Genomic DNA, 22955 nt, shown 5'->3' on the forward strand with positions numbered 1-22955 from the left:
ATTAAGTAAAGACCATGTTCCATGACAATATTTGTAAATTTCCTACCATAAATATATCAAAACTTAATTTTTGATTAGTAACATGCATTGCTAATGCATTTGGACACCTTTAAAGGCGATTTTCTCAATATTTAGATTTTTTTGCACCATCACATTCTAGATTTTGATATTGTTTATATGCTGTGAGGTGGTTAGTTTGCAGGAGTACCAGAGTTAATTTTTCTAAGTTTGAAGGCATAGTTCAACCAAAAATGAAAATTCTGTCATTAATCACTCACCCTCATGTCGTTCCGAACCTGTAAGACCTTCGTTCATCTTTGGACCTAAAATTAAGATATTTTTGATGAAATCCAAGAGCTTTCTGACCCAGCATAGACTTGAACCATGTTCAAGTGCCAGAAAAGTAGTAAGAACATTGTTAAAATAGTCAGTGACATCAGTGGTTCAACTGTAATTCTGTAAAGCTACTAGAATACTTTTTGTGCACAAAGAACATAAAAATAACTTTAAAGGGATCATCGGATGCTAAGTTCACTTTTACATGCTGTTTGAACATTGTGTGTTGGCAGTTTATGTACAAATCTACCCTATAATGATAAAAATCCATGCAGTGTTTTTTAATTAATCTGTAAAAATAATAACCCCTATTTTGAAATCGAGCCATTCTTGGATGCCTGTCGTTGTGGCTTTACACCCACAGAGGCCGCTCCCACGATAGTTTATTGACATGAGCATCCTACCTCAGATCAGCTGTAACAGTCCGACCTCCATTGTTTCGATGCCAGAGCAGGGATGTAAGTTATACAAGAATATCTCCGATTGAGTGATTGAGGTGTTGTGTTGCTGGATGTAATAATGAACATAGTGGTCGTCATTTACTCCCGACATCTGAGCCGCTGAAGATGCAGTAGATTACGTTTGTTCGTGAAGGGAATGCGCCTCCCCGGTCTACATATATCTGTCTATGTTCGCGCAAATCGTTGATGATCCAGTGAGTATAAGGGTTTTTTTATGAATCTTTGCGATCGTCTTTCCTAATAATGTGCTAGTTAGCAAGTTTAGCAGCTAAATGCGGCTAAAGTAAACAGGCTTGTGGCTCCACAGAGAGAAGAGAGGGGCGGGGCGAGCAGAGCTCATTTGCATTTAAAGCAGGTTTGACCAGAATGAGACGATTTTTGCAGAGCTGATTTTGACAAGGGTAAAAAGGGTGTTGTTTTACACAACCATTGAGAATTTTTAACCAAAGTATATTATAGACTTTTCATTAAGACCCTAAAGAATCATATCAACTTGTGGAAAATGGGCATCCGATGACTCCTTTAACATTTTCTTCTCTTTGCATCAGTTTTTGCCATGCGTTCATGAGTACCACAACACATGATTGTTTGACCTTGACAGTTAATGTATTTAGAACTCGTTTGTTCACAATTTAACTTAACAGAGTAGCTACTTTTTTTTTTTTTTTTTTTTTTTAATTTAGAGTATCTATGAAATTGATTTATTACATATTTATCATCAAAAAATTGTCTATTGAAAATTTTAAAAGATTGACAGTATAATCAAATGTAATCAAGTGGAAATGTAATAAATAATTTAAAACTAAACAGCATTTTTATTTTGTCAAAAAAGATGCTGCAGAATTGTACAAATTAAATCATAAATGAAAAAACTAAGGTTTTATATTCCTTATTCCTAATAATATTAATATTATGCTTTAGTATCCAGTAAATTTTAAAAATGTCATTTTAAAACAAAAAAAATCATTGATAAAGGCAATTTGGTCAGTGCCTAAAAAGTAACTCAATACCCAGCCCTACCAATAGGTAATATATTTCTGTCAGAATTTCATTCAGTTTCTATGATTTTGGTGCTAGTTTTTCTCAAATGAAATGGTGTAATTCTGTTGAAGTAATTCTTGGAGCAGCTCTGGAGATGAAGTTTGTACGTACACGTCTCATATATTGAGACATTGAGACAGACGCAGTGAGCATTACTTGTGTTTGAGTTTGTGTAGTAGATGAAACTGTGGCACTAGACATGCAGAACATGCACCTATTAGCCACATATGCAATAACTGGATGTCATTGCATTTAATTCTGCTGTGTGATTGTGTGATGAGCTGTTAGATTAATCCATATTAATTAGTCAGGTAGTATGCCGTTCCTGTGTTACATGCGATATGCCACATGTATAAGGATTTTTGTGGATCACCATTATGGACGTCCCACAAGCACAAACTTCCCTCATGTCTGTTGGAATGCTCTCCAACCCGTCGGCTTTGTTTCTTTGCACGAGTTACTGAGCCGATGCCATGGGGGCAGACGGCCAGAGGATCAGGTTCTGCTACTATTGTCCCGCCTGAGTTTCACTCTGTATGAAATTTGAAAGCTCTTCAGATGGGTTTGGAGCTCTGAGGGACTTTGGAGTGTTTTATTTCACCAGAGTCTGGAACTATCACATGACAAGCTTTTGAACTTTGACCGCTGTTAGAGGCGTGGATGGTGTCAGACTGTTTGGAGCAGACAGAACTGCGCTGTTTTGATTTTGCGTCGAGGATCCAGCCATGTTATCGAGCTGCTAAAGAGAGCATGACCGCATGTTCTTCAGCAAAGCGCCTGAAGAAAAATACCAAGACCACTGACTTAGAAGTGAGGACTGCCAGAAATCTGCTCCGCTGATGAATATCACACTGTAAAGTCTGCTTTTCCAACGCTTCAGGTAACAAGAGTTTTTAAAGAAGAGGGATCGGTAGGCGTTTAAAGGAGTGACGCAGTAAATGTGGGAAAAAATGCTTGAAATGTGAATTGTATCCAGCAGGAAGTTTTTATATGGGTGTCTGTTGAGGCCTGAGCCGTCTCTACTCATCATTTCTCTCTACATGCTTTATAACTCACACATCTGGATAACAGGTGTTTAATGTAGCTTTAAGGCTGGTCATTTAACAATTAATATACTTGAAATCAGTAAGATGTGCTTGTTTGAACAAGGCTGGAACAGTGATTTAATTTATTTGATAATTATTGTTATTTTATTTTATTATTAATTTAATTTGACTTATTTTTTATTATTGTTTTATTTCATTTATTTATTTTATTTTATTGTTTATTTAATTTTGTTTTATTTTTAATGTATTAATTTAATTTGGCTTATTTTAATTATTTATTTTGTTTTATTTAATTGAATCACAATATTTTATTTTTTTAGTTCATTTTATTAGTTCTTTAATTTGACCATTTTATTTTTTATTTTATTATTAATTTAATTTGACTTTTTTAAAATTATTTTATTTAATTGAATTGCTGTATTTTTTCATTTGACTTTCATTTTTATTTCGTTTTATTTTATTCTATATTGTATTTCATTTTATTAGTTCTTTAATTTGACTTTATTTATTGTTCTCTTTGTATTTTATTTTATTTTATTTATTATTTTATTTTAATAATGATAATTTATTTTATTATTGTTTTTATTTTTTTTTATTTTTTATTAATTTATTTGACTTTTTTATTATTTTTATTTAATTTATCAATTTATTTAATTTATTTATTTGTATTTATTTTTATTATTAATTTAATTTGACTTTTTGTTATATTAATTGAATTGCATTGTTTTATTTAATTTGACTTTAATTTTTATTTCACTTTATTTTATTATATTTTTATTTCCTTTTATTAGTTCTTTAATTTGACAATTTATTTTTTTTTTTTTTAATGTGTTTATTGTTTTGTTCTCATTGTATTTTATTTATTTTTTTATTTATTGTATTTTTTTTTTTTTTATTATTAATTTAATATGACTGTTTTATTTTATTTGATCTTATTTTATATTATTTTCTTTTTTATATGTAAAGTCTGCAATATTTCTGTCCAAATGTATATGTTTATTTTAAAGTTAATTTTGTCAGCTTTAAGACTACACCATAATATATAGCCTGGACTGAAATTTTGGAAAGTCTTTGTCATGTTTGGTCAGAATGTTTTGTTGGATTAAGGGGCATCATTATGCATGTTTTTCTCTAGATCCTCAGGGTTTATGGTTTGAATCAGGGTTTATGGTTTATCAGAAGGTTTGCTCCATTTCTCCAGACTCCATTCGGTTAGACTTCAGAAAGTCCCAGTGACAGAGCATTTCATATTCTGTATCTGCTTGGTTTCTCTCTAGAGCTCAAAGTCCACAGGTATCACCACTGACCTTTTGAACCCACAGCCTGTTTGTGTCATTTAAGTGCAGAAAACTTGTTTAAGTGCACTTTTGTAAGCTGGAGAGCTGATGTGGAGTGACACAGCTGGAATCAGTCAGCAGATATCTGTTTTGAGAAATAGCATGTCTAAGATGAATAGCTTTGAGTTTTATGTCTTAATGAGTTATCGACTGTTGTTCTTTTTATTGGCCACATCGCAGCGCTGTATATCACATTATGTAATATTACAAAGCCTGTCAGGATTTGATGAGATGTGCCAGGGTTGTTATAGTTAACTTAAACTAAAGAACATTTGCGTTACTTGAAATGAAATAAACGTGTGCTCAAATAAAAAAATATATATATTCTCATTTTCATTTAGTTGAACTTGTACTAAAGTAACCAATATTAAACTAAACTAGAAACCAAGCTAAAACAAAAATAAAAAATAGCAATATAGACTATGCATACATATTAAAAAAAAAAAGAATTATAACAAAAACACTTGAATGGAAAAAAAAAAAAAGTTACAATCACAGTTAATAAAGCTTAAACTAAAGTTAAGGTGAAAATTGGAAATATTAAAAAAGTAATTTAAAATATTAATAAAAATGTTTATTTCATTTGGAACTAAAATTGACAATTCAAAATATTAATAAACAATTCCAAAAAAAAAAATATATATATATATATATATATATATAAAAAATATATATATATATATATATATATATAATAATAATATTATTATTATTATTATTATTATTATTATTATTATTATTATTATTATTATATGAATTTAATTTGCCTATTTGTAAATTATTTTTTGTTATTGTTTTCTTTTATGGACTTATTTTATTTCATATGGCTTTACTCATTTAATTTTATTCAATTTTATTTTTATTTCATTAGTACTTTGACCATTTTATTTTTTATTATTTTTAGTTTTATGTTTTATATTTAGTTTTATTTAATTTGACTTTAATAAAAATAAATAAAAATAAACTTAAAATATAAAAACTAATTAAAAATATTAATAAAAACTATAAGAGTAATTGACAATTAAAATTAAAATAAAATTGTATAGAAACTACATATATTAAAAAAACTAAACTACTAAAATTACAATCAAAAATACTAAAACTTTACAAAAATTTAAAATCAAAACAGAAAGGATAGAAATTAGTCAATGTTAATAAATACAATAATAGAAACAAAAAAGAGCGTTTAAGTACATCTGCAACCTTTAAGAGTTTTGAATGTTAAAAGCTAGGAGACAAATGAAAGCCGACCTATATCACAAAGCCTCATCTCTCATGAGGCGTGCTATTAGCTTGAAGTTGTAAAAGGGCAGTACTGTAAAAGATTAACAGTGCGAAGTTGAACCGCTCGAGTGAGTCTGCTAGCAAATATTTGCAGCTAACTTTCCTCATGCATAGTGTCAGTAGATCCGTCCCCAATCTCTCCATCAACCATTAACAAATCTCTCCTTCTCTTCCAGTGTTGTTCCCGCACCACTGCCACTGGCTATTGATAAGGTAAGCGCTCACGACTGCCTGTTTCGTGCATTATTTATCAGCTTGTTTTTGTCCAAATTAAGCATTGGTCATGAATGAATGTTTTCCAGTTCATTATGTTCTTGTGTTTTTTGGATATCAAACAGCATGCAGCTTTGCCATGTTGTCTCAAAGCTGCTCGTTATGAATGCCAGTGATTTCCAAGTCTTAGCTTTGAATCAACACCTCGCGTTATGCGCCGCTATCTGAGGTTTGCACGCGGCTCTCCGTCAGGCTGTTATATGGTGTATTTGTGAACAATCCTGGAGGTGGTCCAGATGAAGTTAGATAATGCAGTTATCCTCTCATGCCATCCCCTGTGTGGGATGCCTCTGTGGAGATTTAACAGGGAACAATTCTGTTGTGTGGCGATTCGTTCCCTGAACAGAGTTGGCTTTCTTTACAAGTTTTAAATATGCACTCATGCTTAATCGCATTATTGTTTAAACAGAAATATAACAGCAGTGTTCATTCAGTGGTTTTTGGCGCATCAAATGCTATTGCAGACACCGTGTTGATCAGATCTCAGCAACACCAGACACGCCTGCTTCCCAGTTCACATACCGTTTGGATTACGTAATTTAGTGCATTACTAAAGTGATTTGTTTAAGGTTGATTAAAGTACACTACCATTTAAAAGTTTGTGGTCGGGGAGATTTTTAATGCATTTAAAAGAAGTCTCATGTGCTTACCAAGGATGCATTTATTTAATAAAAAATACATTAAAATGAATGTATTAAAACTGGCCTTGATATTTTTATATTTATATATTTTATTAATAAAAAGCTTATATAGATACATATTTAAAAAAAAAAAAAAAAAAACTATTAAAAATGACCAATTAAGGTAAAAACGAAAAATCTAAAAATAAAGACAAATTTAAAATATTAATAATAATGGGAACTAAAACTGAAAAAACGTTAATAAACCATATGCATATTTAAAAACAAAAAAATAACAATCACAATTACTAAAACTTTTAAATGAAAACTGAAAATATGAAAATAAACACATTCAAAATATAAAAAAATGCTACTAATATTTTGAGAAATAAAAAAAATAAAAAATAAAATTGTATTAATTTAAAAATAATTGCAAAAACAAATAAAATAAATAAAATGGCTAAAATGGAATTAAATTAAAAAATATAATTTAAATATAAATATTTATTATAAAAACTAATTTAAAATATGAATAAAATTATAACAGTATCTCAATAAAAATTTAAATTGAAAAAGTGGATAGAAACTACATATACATACTAAAAAAAAATAAAAAATAACTAAAATTACAATTATGATTGCTTTTAAATGAAAATTAAAAATATAAAAATAAACATTCAAAATAACAGAACTAAAACTGTATACATTTAAAAATGACAAAAACTCAAATTAAATCATTAAAATAACCTAAAATATAACTAATTTAATATAAAATGTAATTTAAATATTATTAAAACTAATTTAAAATAGTAATAAATCTATAACAGTATCTCATTTAAGAATTAAAATTGAAATAAAAAAAAATGAATAGAAACTATATATACATACAAAAAATAATAATAAAAAAACTAAAATTACAATCACAATTACTAAAACTTTAACAATAAAAAAAGGAATATATAAAAATAAACAAATTCAAAATATTAATGAGAATGCTAAAATTAACTATATTATATAATATAAAATATGTGTGCGTGTGTGTATATAAACATATATATTTAATATAAATATAATTTATTATAAAAAGTAATTTAAAATATGAATTAAAAACTGTAACAGTATCATTAACAGTTAAAAAAGATATAGAAATTGATAGAAACTACATATACATGCTAAAAAAAAAACAATAAAAATAATAATTAAAGAATTAAATGAAAGAATTAAAGAATTTGTCAAACAACAAAATACTCCAAACCTATAAATGGTAGTGTATGCATAGTTTTTGAACTAATATTGGTCACAACTTTTTACACTATAGAAGACAAGAAGTTATGACTGCTGTAGCAGCTTTTAAATGTAGGACCCTTAAAGTGAAGTAATGAATGTTTATGGGAGTGTGTTTCGAATTCAGTCAGAAGTTTAAACTTGAGCAGATGGATTAGGAAAAACAATTGGCGAATGACATCAGTCTGCATCTGCAATGATGACAAAAACATGCCTATGTAAATCATTACGTCATCGAGTCTCCGTCTGTTCTAATAAAGCTGGTGTGGATGGACTGGCGTCCCCCCTTAAACCCCATGAATGCAGACCTGTCAATGCCATGTCCATTTCCAGATGCATATAGCGCTTCTATATCCGACCGCAACATCTGACACTGCCAATATAAAAATACTCTCACCGCCTTCTCTGCTGTGGGAGCGTCTCCTCATGTGGATTCAATAAATGTAACAAAACTTGAGTCACGATTTCACTATTTGGATCATTGTGGTTACAACTGCTAAGAATGAGGCAATTTGGTTTAAGGAACAAGGCTCCTATTCATTTAGATTGGAATCATCCAAGGTTATTTGCCACTTTTCACCTTCTCAGAAGATTGAGACTGAAAAAAATGCTTTTGACTTTAACTGTGCTGCTGATCTTTTCAGATGCATCAAGGACAACGTGTGAAAAGATGCTCAGTAGATTCAGAGTGTTTTATTGAGGCATGGAGATCTGTGATTGTGAGATGGATACACTGTGTGCAGAGATTTCTCTTTCACAGTTTTTTTTTCTTTCTGTCATGCAGGTGTCCGCAAATACACCCAGTATGTATTCTCAGGAACTGTTTCAGCTCTCCCAGTACCTGCAGGTATGGAGTAACACTGACCTCTACTGGCCATTTAAAGACGTTAAGAGTCCAAATGCAAAGATTTTGCACATTGAGATGTTAGTCCATTTTAAATGAACCATATAATGGTCTATAATTAATTATATAATAATAATAATAATAATTATTATTATTATTATTATTAAGATTATTATTATCATTAGTCAAATAAATGCAGCATTAAGTATTATATTTATGAATTAAATGGAATAAAATAAACTAAAATACATTATAACTAATTTAATATGTCATTTAAATATAAATATAATTTACTTATAAAAATAATTTAAAATAATAAGAAAACTAGAATTAAAATTTAAATAAAAATGGATGGAAAATACATATGCATACTAAAAAAAAAAAAACTAATAAAAAAAACAAAACAACTAAAATTACAATCACAATTACTAAAACTTTACCTATAATTAAAATCAAAACAAGAAAATTAAAACCAATTCAAAGTGCTAACAAACACTTTAATATATACAAAATAGATTAAAAAATAGCACCGTAACTATATGCATATTTAAAAAAACAACAGGTAATAATGACAAACACAACAAAACTTAAATCGTAATTACTTTAAAATGAAAACTACAAATCTGAAAATAAACATATTCAAAATATTAATAAGGTAGTAATAGGAATGAAATAAGAACTAAAATTAAAAGAAAAATAAATGCATTATAATGTATATATTTATACATTATATGCATTTCATAAAACTATACATAAAAAAAAATTGATCTAATTAGTGGATTAAAATAAACAAAAATATAATTATAACTAATATACTAATATAAATAACTAATATAAAATATAATTATAAAATATTATTTAAATATCAATATAATTTACTTTAATTTATATAATTTATATTTACTAAAAATATTTAAAATATTAATTAAAACTAGAATTAAAATATAAGTACAAATGGATGGAAACTACATATGCATACTAAAAAACTAATTTAAACAACTAAAATTAGAAAGATTACAGTTACTCAAACTTTACCTAAAATGAAAATCAAAACAAGAAAATTAAAATCAATTCAAAATGTTAAGAAACACTGTTATATATACAAAATATATATATAAAAAATATCACAGTTGAGAAATATTATATTATATTATATTATAATGTGTTACTACTATACTACTATAATTATTACACTGTATATGTATATTATTACTAACTAAATGTGGTTTGTCTAGTGTATGGTTTTTCTGGTGGTTTGCAAAAATTTGTAGTTGCCGATAAGAAATTTACGATTTTTTTGTTTGTTTATTTTTAAATGTTTTTGAAAAGTCTCTTATGCTCACCAATGGTGCATTTATTTGATGAAATATACAAAAAATGTAACAATTTGAAATAATATTGCAGTTCAAAATAACCGCTTTCTATTTGAATATATTTTAAAATATAATTTATATAAAATATAATTTATATAATATAATTTAGTATTATATTAATACGCCCCTTGCTGATTAAAAGTATACTTTTGTTTAAAAAAAAATTGTTGATGTGTTTGTCCTTCAGGAGGCCTTACACAGAGAGCAGATGCTGGAGCAGAAGTTGGCCACTTTACAGAGGCTGCTGGCCAGCACACAGGAAGCATCAGAGAGCAGCTGGCAGGTACATTACACATCTTAATTAAAAAAGAAGACCATTATTAATTATTTAATACAGATGGCTGTTATAGGCATGTTTAGTAGTGCTTGGAATATGTTACAATTATGACTGTATATTCCAATATACTTCTGTATTTGTCATGATGACAAGGCTATGTGTCTTTCCAGGCTTTAATCGATGAAGACCGGTTACTCTCTAGATTGGAGGTGATGGGGAATCAGTTGCAAGCATATTCAAAAGTAAGGCCTGTATTAACACTGTAAGTATTTTGATGTTTGATAGTTTGTGTTTCACTAAAGCATGTTGTTTTATCAGAACCAAACAGAAGACAGTATCCGAAAGGAGCTTGTAGCCTTAACAGAGGACAAACACAATTATGAGACGACAGCCAAAGAGTCCCTGAGGCGGGTCCTTCAGGAAAAAATTGAGGTGGTCAGGAAGCTGTCTGAGGTGGAGGTAATGCCCAAATAAAAGATATGCATGCTGCATTTACCTAATTAAAAATACACAAATAATATTGCAATATAAAATAACTGTTTTCTATTTGAATGCATTTTAAAATGTAATTTATTTCTGTGATGTAAACCTGAATTTTCAGCATCTATTTACTCCAGTGCCTTCAGTGTCACGTGATCCTTCAGAAATCATTCTAATGTGCTGATTTTTTGCTCAGGAAAAAGCAATATGCAACTTTGTCTGTGCATATAGATTTTACCATGGTAAAAGAAGTAAAGCATCATGCCCAGTTATATCCATTAGGTGTTTTTTTTTTTTTTAAATGGTTTGTTTTTGTATTGCAGAGGAGTTTGAGTAACACAGAAGACGAGTGCACACACCTGAGAGAGATGAATGAACGCACACAGGAGGAGCTCCGAGAACTCGCCAACAAATACAATGGAGCCGTCAATGAAATTAAGGATCTCACGGAAAAGATCAAGGCATGTCTGTTGTTCACACGCTTACACACCCAAAATGAAGATTATATGAAAATGTCCTCAACCTCAGGCCACCAAAGCTGTACATGAGTTTGTTTCTTCATGGGAACGGATTTAGAGAAATCATCACTTGCTAACCGATGGATCCTCTGTGGTGAATGGGTGCCGTCGGAATGAGAGTTCAAACAGCTGATAAAAACACCACAATAATCCACAAGTAATCCACACCACTCCAGACCATCAATTAACGTCTTGAGAAGTCAAAAGATGCGTGTTTGGAAAAAACAAATCCATCATTAAACATATTTAAACTAGTGTTGTCAGTTTAATGCGTTAAGTAATTAGTTATAAAAAATAATGTGATTTAAAATATTTTAACGCAGTTAATGCACTGGCCCCGCCCCCAGATCTGTACATCATCTTATATTTCATACAGTTGATTAATGACAAATATGATGCAGGGCAACAACTCCATAAATACAGTTATGCCCTAAAATTCAAGATATTGGTGCAAAAATATGCCCTTGTGTGTATTTTGTCTCATATTTATTTATATATCACAGGATATCACACGGTCAGCGAGAGCAATATGACATGAGTGCTGATTTTGTCCCTATCTATCACAAGCTTAAAAGTGATTGTATACAGCAGTTTAGTAAATAAGAAGCTGATAGTGTTGTGTTATTGCAGAGAACACATTACCTTTGAAGCCATTGCAGAATTGTTGCGCGTCTCCGACCAATGCAGCAGTGTTGTGAATCTGTGTTTTGAAGGAACTTTGTGAATCAACGATTCAAAGACCCATTTATAAAGAGAGCCATTTACTTCATTCCTGAATGAATCCACCGTTCGAACGAATCGAATGAGTGAATGACTCATAAAGATATTTGCTGCCACCTGCTGGCAGATTTAGTTTCTTTAGTTAAATTAAAACAAAAACAACAACAGAATAATAAAAATAAAAACATTAAAGGGATAGTTCACTCCCCAAAAAATGATTCTGCATTATTTACTCACCCCCATGTCATTTCAAACCTTTCTTTTGTGGAACATGAAAGAAGGTATTTTGAAGACTGTTGGTAACAAAGCCGTTTTGGTTACCAGTGACTTTCATCATATGAACAAAAATACTGAGATGTTTCTCAAATGATCTTCTTTTATGTTCCATAGTTTACATTAGGCCGTTGCAACTTAAATGTGTATGTGTGATAATTTTTATGTTGAAACAAAATATTTCTTTCTAAAGCTACAGTTCATAATATATACTTGATACTTTCTCATTTAACAAAAAAATAGCTTTAAATAATCTTTTGTGGGTATTTTCACAATCATTTACTTTGCGAGTAATTCGGTTAATTAATCGACACATCATGTAATTAATTAAATGTAAAAAAATGTAATCGACTGACAGCACTAATTTAAACTGTTAAACAGTCATAAGGGTCAATTTCTTGAAATTGAGGTTTATACATCATCTGAAAGATGAATAAATAAGCTTTCCATTGTTGTACGCTTTGGTAGAATAGGAAAATCTTTGGCTGAGATGCAACTATTTGAAAATCTGGAATCTGAGGGTGGAAAAAAAATCTAAATATTGAAAAAATCGACTTTAAATTTGTCGAAATGAATTTCGTAGCAAAGCATATTACTAGTCAAAAATTATGTTTTGATATATTTAAAGTAGGAAATTTACACTATCTTCATGGATCATGATCTTTAATTAACATCCTAATGATTTTTGGCATTAAAGAAAAATCATTATTTTGACCCATGCAATGTATTTTTGGCTATTGCTACAAAATTTTGTGGTCCAGGGTCACATATGTGGCTGGATTTTAATGTGAGAGACAACAGGAGATGGACTTTTGCACTGGATGTTATTTCACTTTGTAAGACTTTAATTAGTGAGGATTATTTGTGAGTTATTGTGAGCTGTTTGGACTCTCATTCCGATGGCACCCATTCACATCCATTGGTGAGCAAGTGATCTGATGAGGAAACTCCTCTACATCCTGGATGGCTTGAGTTTGAGTATGCTTTTAGAAAATGCAAATGTTGGCTTAACTATTCCTTTAAATTCAACGTTTGCATTTAGTTGGCAGAGGGCAAGCATGAGGAGCTCACTCAAAAAGGCCAGAATGAAAAGAAAGAGCTACAGCTGAAAATTGAAGAGATGGAGGAGAAGGAACAGTCGCTTCAAGCTCGAATCGAAGCTCTGCAGGCAGACAACGACTTCACGAATGAAAGACTAACAGCCCTGCAAGGTAAAAAAACATACTATTGTGCTTCACTACTCTCAGTTGAGAACGGCACACGTCCTTGTTACGGTAACTAAATAGATGAAAGAGGCTGAAGAGGAAGCATCTGCCAGTATAGAGCTCTTGTTTTTATTTTTGGTCATTCCAAATCTTCTCGTTGTCGTTTTCCAGTTCGGTTAGAACAGCTGCAGGAGAAAAGCATAAAGGAAAACAACAGTTTAGGTGAGTCGGAGACGCATGCGTCTGCTGGTGTGCTGCTAACCTTGCATCACCTCTTTGACTAATTCAGCATGCGAGCTCGCCTTTGGTTGCCTGTTTTTCATTTTTCGTTCTGTCCCTCTTTTTTCTGTCTGTCCAGCTTTGCTTCCGTTTTGTCTCGAAGGCCTTGACCTTTTGCATTAAGCATGTGTGTTCAAGTCTACACCTCTGTATGCAATTTGGCCGTTTCTCACCAAGTTCTTCCTGTGCATTTAATTAATTAACACAGGATGTAGGTTTATACTAGGTTTCTTGCTTGATGATAAAGTTTTGAATGTTCACGGCCCATTTTAATCTGCCACATTGCTAATTATTGATATCATTAATGTCATTTAGCCAGTGTTTTTTTAATTGGGGTTGGTGCTAAACGCTGCAGGAAGATTACACACCCTTGGTGTTTATGTAGTTATTACACAGCAAGGCACTAGCATTTGAAACGGAGCACAAGAATCGCTTCGGTTATTTATGTTCCTGAACCAATTTCTAGTAATTAAATTCTCTGGCAATAATATAAGAGGATAATGAAACTACTGATGTGGTGCGCCACAGACCACAAAACTCTTGGCAGAGATGTTTCGCCCGCTGAACTGTCCCTTTATCATTCATTTCCATGAAATATACTAATCACAGGAATTATTAGGGTAGCGTAACATGGTTTTTTTTTTGTTGCTTCAGTAAGACCTTTGTAGAGAACATCAGCCTGTGCAAAGCCAAAAGTGATTGAAAACTTAAAAGATGCTGTCATTTGGCATCAAAATGTGTGGTTGTTAAACCACGAATGATGTGCATGACATTACATAACAAGGCCTTGTGCTGGAAGAGCATAACTGTACAGAAAACAGACTTTTAAAATAGGCAGCAAGATGGGAAACTATAGAAGATTATAGGGCTGCACAATGTGGGAGAAAATCTGATGGCATTTTTTCTGAATTAAAAAAAAGAGATTAAAATATTTATTTATTTAAGTTAGTTGCTGGTTTTATGTGCTTGTTTGTAGGGCTGCACAGTTTGCCAAAAATGGATTATATATCAATATGACTATAAAACAACAACAACAATAATAATAATAATAATAATAATATTCATGATCATAAGTTGTTGTTACTACTACTACAAAGTAAAATAAAATTCGAAATTATAAATTCATAATGCTGTTTCACTGTAAAAAATAAAAATGTTTTGAAAAAGAATAAAACAATATTTACCAAATGCCAAATAAATGTTATTTTTTTTATTATTTCTTTTAAAAATGCTAACATTAACATTATTTTAAATATTTTATTTAGAAATGCATTGAAATATTTTATTTAGAAAAACATAATTTTATTATATTCTTATGTGTAATTTAAAAATAAAAAAATACATTTAACCAAATAAATGCAGTAATTTTATTTTACAGATGGCATTCTTCATTTCTTTTTAAAATGATAACATTAATATTGTGTTGAATTTAGTATTTTTGAAACTTATGAAATGGAATTATTAAAAAAACAAAACAGTTTTATTATATTTTTATGTGTAATTTAAAAATAAAAATATAAAATCATGTATTAAAAAAAGAATAAAACAACATTTAACCAAATAAATGCAGCAATTGTATTTTTAAGACTTTAAAATGACAATATTAATGTTTATGGCATGCTTAATTTCTTTTTAAAATGATAACATTAATATTATTTTGAAGATTTTATTTAGAAAATTCCCAGGCAAATGTAGTATTTCTGAAACGAAATGGAATTTAAAAACAACAACAATTTTTTTTTTAAATATATTTTTGTGTGTAATTTAATTTTTACATTTTCTATTCATTATTTTTTTTCTGTTTTGTTTCTGTAATGTATTTCAGATTTGCTGTTCTGGTTTGTAGGGCTGCAAAATTGTTTGTAGTAGTAGTACCTTTGCTAAATTTACAAAATTAGAAGTATTACTATTGTAATACTTTTGCTCTAAAATAAACACAAGTATTTAAGAAAAGCAATACCTACGTAATTTTATTTTATAGTGCAGCTGTAAGATTGCGGTCTAAATTACTTTAATTTTAAGAGAGAGCTTTAATTTTAAAGATTTTATTTAGAAGATTCCTAGCCAAATTCAGTTTTAATGAAACGTATAAGAGGTGGAACGATCTGCTAAAGCATGACAGTTGATTTATCAGTATCAGACGTCCATGTCACAGTGTTGACAGGTGAATGACAGGTGACAGTCAGTCTCTCCAGGGCAGTGAGGCGCAGGTCCATGAATAGCTGCAGTCTCCCGTCTGTGTCCTTGTCCCGCCCTCTGCATCTCTGTTTGGTTGCGTCTCATGTTGTATCCTGTAGATCTGGCTTCTGTTTTTAATATCATCTGATACCCCTCGATTATGGGGATTTCTTCCATCTGCTGTTCATTTAATGGAGGGTTTTTCTTTCTTTGGTAGACCACTTTCTTTTAAAGAGTGGAGGAGACTGCACTTTAATCCAACAGTACATTGAGTGTCAATGTGAGTACACAGCATTCTTTCCAACGTCTTCCTCAGCCGTACTAATGAACGATCTTATGAATGAGCATCAAAGCAGGCAGCAGTTTTTGTTTTGCTCTGTAAAGTGAGGACAGGGTTTACAGGGACATGAGCTATAGCATTGCCCAGCATCATTTTATACTTGTTTAATACTAATTTTGAGGTGCTGATTTCAAAAATACTGCCTGTTTTGCTCAAGCATGTCACACCTTTTCACAAAATGTTATGCATTGTGAAGCATTTTTACTTTTGAGAAGCATTTTTAAGGTTCAGTTGTCTTGTATTGTCCCTTAATCAGCAGAAAAACACCACAAAGACATGATTCTTGAATGAATCTGAGCCAGATTGCAACTATTTGTTCAATTCTCAGCCTGTTTTCATTTGTTATTAATCCTGCAGATGCTATTTTATGCCTAATGTTGGTTTCTGCTTTTCCACTCTTACGTATATTAAAAAGGCACATTTTACATACTTTTTTTCCATTGAAACATTAAAACTTTTACATTTTGATAAATGGGATGATTTCAAATTAATTAGAAAATTTGCTTATTTGAATCGGATGGGATTTATTGATATTTTTGAACTCAGCATCATAATTTTTTTTTTGTTTTAAAATCCCAGGCTATTTTAGAGTTTCAGACTTACTATTATTATTATCAATATATATATAAATATTTATTAAATAAATATTAAATTATTTTTTACATTTTAAATATTAAAAATAAATATTTAAGTATTTATTTTTATTTTGCATTTGCATCCAATTTAAATTCTACAGTCGTTTGGTGATGCTAGAGAAATTTGTCCATATGCGGTTTAGCCCTTTTTGTTTCCAAATCAAGGGCTATTTTAGAGTTTCTGACTTACTTTTATTATTATAAATGTATATAAATATTTATTTAATAAATATTACATATTTTTTTAACATTTTAAATATTAAATAATTCTAAAAAATATTTAAAAATATTAAAAGTAAATATTACAAATATTTATTTTTATTTTGCATTTGCAACCAATTTAAAGTCTACTGTCTTTTGGCGATGCTAGAGAAATTTGTCCATATGTGGTTTAGTCCTTTTTTCGTTTCAAGGCTTCACAAGGGCTATTTTAGAGTTTCAGACTTACTTTTAATATTAAAAGTATATATATATAAATATTTATTTAGTAAATATTAAATATTATTTTTTTACATTTTAAATATTAAATATTAAAATATTAAATATTTTAATTTTAAATATTAAAAATAAATATCATAAATATTTATTTTTATTTTGCATTTGGAACCAATTTAAAGACTACTGTCTTTTGGTGATGCTAGAGAAATTTGTGTCCAAATACAATTCAGATATTATCTTATTAAATTACATTTTTAGAGTGCATGCTAGTCTGAACCAAAAAAATGATTCGTATGAATCATTTTTTTTAGTTCAAATAAAAAATTAGTTTTAAACTGAAAAGTGGGTTTGAATCACACTCAGTAAATTATTCAGAGCCATTATTGAGTTTAAAAATCATTTTAAGCTGAGAAACATTAGTTATTAAATATTATTTGTTGATTGCGATCAGCAGATGTATAGATTGTTCAGATGACGTCTTATTAAAAATGCATATTCATGACTTGTAATAAAATAATAAACAGTGTTCTAAAAAAAAAATAAGTCCAAGCATTTTACGGAAATATTTGTGGTTATTTTCTAGCAATTGAATGAACTATAAAGTGGCTGATGTGTTGGGAATGTAAAATAAATGCAACTCCCCCCCCCCTCTTTGATTTGTAAATCATATAAAATCATCTTTAGAAATTTTTATCATTTGGAGGCTAAAATATGTTTTGGTGTTGACTGTGTATTTGACAATAGTTTTTCAAGCGCCTCGTTCCAAATCTGGTGAAATGCTGGCTTAACTTTTAAAATATTGTTTTGTCGTTTCTATTGATTTGTTCTTCATCTTAAGTTAGCTCTAGCTGAATCTTCCATAAGCAAACTTGGAAAGTTATGTTGCTGGTTTATTTGTTTTAAGCAGTAAAGTTGTGAATACATCACACTATATTGCAGAGGCTCTCAGGATTCAATATTGGCACTATCCGTTGTTTAATCTGAAATCTGTGTGTCTAGATCAGATCATAAGCCGTCCCTGAGATTCATATAGTCTCTCAATAAACAAGTGAATATCCCTCTTCAAACTCGACACGGATTCTTAACGAAAACGCTCTTGCATGCCGTCTGCTGTTCTTGCACTTCACCTCCAGCTGACTTGGATTTTCTCTATTCCCGGGGATTTTCGCTCTCACCAGCATGCGTTCTGAAGTCTATGAGCTTCCACTGATGCTTTTCATGTGTCATTTTTGCTTTGTTCTGTATGTATGGAAGATACTACAAATGCGGTTTTGTTGCTGCTGATGCTGTATTCAGTTGGGCTGCATCAGTGTCCTTTAATAACTGAGATTTGACTTTTAATGCTAAATGTTTAATGCTTGCTTCAGGTTTGGTTTAGTGAGCTTGAAGAGATTTATACTTACATGATTTTTCTCTTTTCTAACCAGCGGTGAGGCAGCTGAAGGAAGCGGTGGACTCGTCCATAAACAAGCTGTCCAACTTTGACGGTAAGAGCACATATTGTGTTTTTATTGATTGATTTGGACAGGCACTAAGGCTGTTTTCACACTTCGGAGGTTCATTTAAGGGGGAACCAGTTAAGAAATGGAGAAGAGACCTAAAAGTTTTCCTGTTTTATTCCACAGAAGTTATTGATGCGCATCTTCAGAATAACCAGACGGCAGTGGACAACAATTTGGCTAGTCCAGACAGGCTTAAAGGTATTGTCACATTTCTGTGACTTTTATCTAAGTTTTATCAAGATCAAGCTCTGTTATAGAGCGCCATCACATTGGTATGATGCAATCTGATGGCAATGAAGGCACGTGGTTTTAACCCTGGCATCTATTTAAAAACCAAATTAAACAACTGCAGTCTGTGGTTGGCAGGAAAGAGCATTATGGTTATTTTTAGCATCCTCAAAGAGCATGACCAGATCAGGGTCATTACTGTAATCAACTCTAATAAGATCTTTATTATCAGTGATATTTTATCTATTATTATTATTATTATTATTATTATTATTGGTGTAGATTTAATGTACTTTTAAAAGCGTTTATATCTGTTTGGCCTAATAATAATAATAATAATAATAATAACAGGTTAAAAAAAATTACATATTAGAATGTTTAAATCAATCGAGCCTAATGATGATAATAAATATAAACAAAACTATTTTAAAATCATCCAGCTTAATTATCATCATATGTTTTTTTAAAAAATTAAATAAAATAAATAAATAATAATAATAATAGGTTTTAAAAGAAACTATTTGTTGTAACTTTTTCACATACATTTTAAAATGTTTAAATGTATCCTGCCTAATAATAATAATAATAATAATAATAATGAAATAATAGTACTACTAATAATAATAGATTTAAAACAAACTATTTGTTGTAACTTTTTTGTTTACTTTTTGTAATGTTTAAATACTTTCAGCCTATTAATAATATTAATAGATAATAATAACAAAAGAAATTAGTTGTAACTTAAGTGATTGAATATTTTCTAAATAATAATAATAATTAGTAAAAAAAACCAAAAACTATTTGTTGTAACTTTTTCATTTACATTTTAAAATGTTTACATCCATGTTGCCTAATAATAATATATAAAAAAGAATTAATTTTTGTAAATGTAAAATTTAAATTAAGATTCTTCTACAATTTAAAATGTTTCATTTTGTTTAAAACACTATTTGTTTTAACTTTTTTGTTTACTTTTTGTAATGTTTAAATACTTTCAGCCTATTAATAATATTAATAGATAATAATAACAAAAGAAATTAGTTGTAACTTAAGTGTTTGAATATTTTCTAAATATTAATAATAATAATAATAATAATAATAATAATAATAATAAAAAAAAAAAAAAAAACTTTGTTGTAACTTTTTCATATACATTTTAAAATGTTTACATCCATGTTGCCTAATAATAATAAATAAAAAAAGAATTAATTTTTGTAAATGTAAAATTTAAATTAAAATTCTTCTACAATTTAAAATGTTTTATTAAAAAAAAAAAACAATTTGTTGTAACCTTTTTGTTTACATTCTAAAGTGTTTTAATCTATTCTACGTAGTAATAATAATAGTTATTGTGTACCAAAAAATGTACGTTTTAAAATGTTTAGATCCATTCTGCCTAATAAGTTTAAAACAATTTTGTGAATTTTTAAATGTTGTACAACTTAAAATGTTTCAGCTGCTGCCTAATAATAATAATAATAATAATAATAATAATAATAATAATAATAATAATAATAATAATAATAGTTTGAAGCAAACCATTTGTTGCAACATTGTTTACTTTTTAAATGATTTGAATCCTTTCAGTTTAATAATAATAATTGTAATGGACAAAAAAATAACAAATAAGTGCTTTTGTAACCTTTTTGTTTACACTTTTAAATGTTTAAATCCTATAATCAGTGTAAAAAAAAAATGTGTAAATTTGCTAAAGCGCTAAATCGCCTCTGTGAGAAGAGAGATGCAGCTGATGAGGTGGCATTTAGACCTTGACCCCGTTCTCTTTGTGCTGTCTGTCCAGCTACTCCCAGTTGTTGGGACATCTGACCTTGACCCCCTCAGTCTCTTCGGATTAGAGTCTGAGATTATGACCACACAGATTCGACCATAATTCACTGGTCAACCATTACCAGTGACGACATCATTTAGTCATTCTCCCTTCAGTCCCATTGAGTCACTGTTCGTTTGCTACTTTGCGCTTATTCATGGAACAGTGAGTTCAGAAGATCCATCATGTGATGTAACAACAGGAAGGGTGGCTTTTCAGGTCATATATTGATTTAAAAATGCAATGTTTGGCCTGGTGTCTGCAAGTAATGGAAGTATCTAGACAGCATTGACTAATCAGATTTTCTGATCAACATTTACGACTTTAATTTTAAAAAATGCTGAAAATTTGAGATGGAGTTCCCTTATATTTATTAGTGGTGGCATGAGCACGAGTTTTCTTTAGACTGCCGTCACCTCTTATTTAAACCCCATTTATAACTAATTTTAGTCCACATGGATTCACAGCAGCGCAAAACTAAATCTGCTACTAGTTTAGCATGTGACTGTATATCCCTTTGGAAGCCCAGGTCACTCAAATGACCATGTGTGGGCAATAACTACCACTAGTCAGAAAGGATAAACTACAGGGGGCACATTCACTGCCTGATATTGTAGATCAAGAGTAATTATGACTATCATATCAACAGCCTACAAACACACTTCTGTTTAGACCAGATATATTGAATCAGAGAGCCTGGTGTATGTTGTGATTGTATAATTAAGGTTATTTTAATGTTGTTTTGAGTTATGATTGTGTCCCCCCTCTTCTCTAAGTGGTCTGTTCCGCTCTGCCTTCATAGAAAACCAAATAGACGCTAAAGAGTGCGACATGTCAGATACTCTCAGCCCCAGCAAGGACAAAAGCAGTGACGACACGTCAGGTACGTAAAACATGGACACGTTTAAAATGTATGAATTGCTGTTTTGGTTCCTACAGCTTTCAGTTATACATCCCACTTTTTTTTCTAAAAATAATACATATTATATGAAAAGCTTGACGTTTTATCTTGTATATAAAGTATAACTTGTGATGTAAACTTAGTCTGATTTATTTTTCAAACTGTATTTTTATTCTTTTATACATGTTTTTTTTTTATTTCTGCCCGTCCCTAATTTATTGTATTTGTTTGTTTTTGTTCTTCCTCCTTTCTTTCTTTCTTTCTTCCTTTCTTTCTTTTTTCTTTATTTCATGTTTTATTCATGCTTTTCTTTCTTTCTGTCCTGTATTTTTTTTCTGTTCTTTCCTTTTCATTTTTTCATGATTCATTCTTTCATTCTTTCTCTCATTCCAGACGGACAGATGGATGAACAAGAACTGAACGAGCCCCAGAACAGGGTTTCTCTTCTGAAAGGTAATCCCTTCGTTCTTTTGTGTCAAAGTTTTCTTTTCAGCTTCCATGTCTGAAATGCCAGGGCTGATGTGGGTGTGTTTGTATAGTTTGGCTGGCCTGAAACTGTTAGTCACCCTCTTTATCTGCACTCATTAGAGCTCAGTGGACTGGTATGTGGCACAACTGTGCAGCTTAACAGGGTGTGTTATTCCCCAATCGCACTATATATGGTTTGCATCTGCTGAAGGTGACAGCGGTGGGACCCAAGGGTCTTAGCGGTGGGCTTGAGTCGTCCTCCTGGCAGGTGTTTCAGCGTCATCCTATTTATCTCCCTCCCTCAGATCTTTCCCCTCGCCCCACTTTATGTTCTACCGGAGGACGGTTTGGAATGTAAACCAATTACAGTCCAATTAGACACAGAGTGCTTTCACAATGTCACGCACAGCTGCTGCTCAGACGTCCGTCAGTCAGAAGAAAACGGCTGTTGATTGGATGAGGGTTGCTTTAAACTGATACAATTTTTCGCTTTTTAGTTTCTATGTTTAGAGTAAATTTTGTTTCTTCCAAATTCTAAATCTGTTTAGTGTTACATTTTGGAAACTTTTAGAGTAAATTTAGTTTCTCCAGAATTCTAAATGCGGTTAGTGTTACATCTGTAAACTTTGAGAGTAAATTTAGTTTCTGCGCAATTCTAAATGTGGTTACATTTGAAAATTCCACCTAAAAATAAAAAAAGTAATCATTTACTCATTTGCTCTTATGGTGTTCCAAATCTGCATGACTGACTATCTTTTATGGGGCAGAAAATAATACATTTAATTC

The 22955-nt window shown here is 30.3% G+C and overlaps 1 protein-coding gene across 6 annotated transcripts in view; it reads left to right on the forward strand.

The window, feature by feature from the left end:
- The window catches only part of slmapa (sarcolemma associated protein a), a 64064-nt gene that overhangs the window by 23153 nt on the left and 17956 nt on the right, over positions 1 to 22955 (forward strand). For 2 of the 6 annotated variants that reach the window (XM_051122358.1, XM_051122357.1), the window contains exons 4-16: positions 5682 to 5718; positions 8467 to 8529; positions 10087 to 10182; positions 10347 to 10418; positions 10495 to 10635; positions 10980 to 11117; positions 13210 to 13378; positions 13544 to 13594; positions 16047 to 16109; positions 18670 to 18729; positions 18868 to 18942; positions 21603 to 21683; positions 22095 to 22154. In XM_051122358.1, the coding sequence (XP_050978315.1) occupies positions 5682 to 5718; positions 8467 to 8529; positions 10087 to 10182; positions 10347 to 10418; positions 10495 to 10635; positions 10980 to 11117; positions 13210 to 13378; positions 13544 to 13594; positions 16047 to 16109; positions 18670 to 18729; positions 18868 to 18942; positions 21603 to 21683; positions 22095 to 22154 (1106 nt within the window). Of the gene's footprint in view, positions 1 to 2391; positions 2719 to 5681; positions 5719 to 8466; positions 8530 to 10086; positions 10183 to 10346; positions 10419 to 10494; positions 10636 to 10979; positions 11118 to 13209; positions 13379 to 13543; positions 13595 to 16046; positions 16110 to 18669; positions 18730 to 18867; positions 18943 to 21602; positions 21684 to 22094; positions 22155 to 22955 lie in introns of those variants that run through there. The other 4 variants (XM_051122359.1, XM_051122360.1, XM_051122362.1 and 1 more) reach the window with 3 other exon arrangements.

The sequence above is a fragment of the Labeo rohita genome, chromosome 11 (genome assembly GCF_022985175.1).
Source record: "Labeo rohita strain BAU-BD-2019 chromosome 11, IGBB_LRoh.1.0, whole genome shotgun sequence".
Taxonomy (NCBI): domain Eukaryota; kingdom Metazoa; phylum Chordata; class Actinopteri; order Cypriniformes; family Cyprinidae; genus Labeo; species Labeo rohita.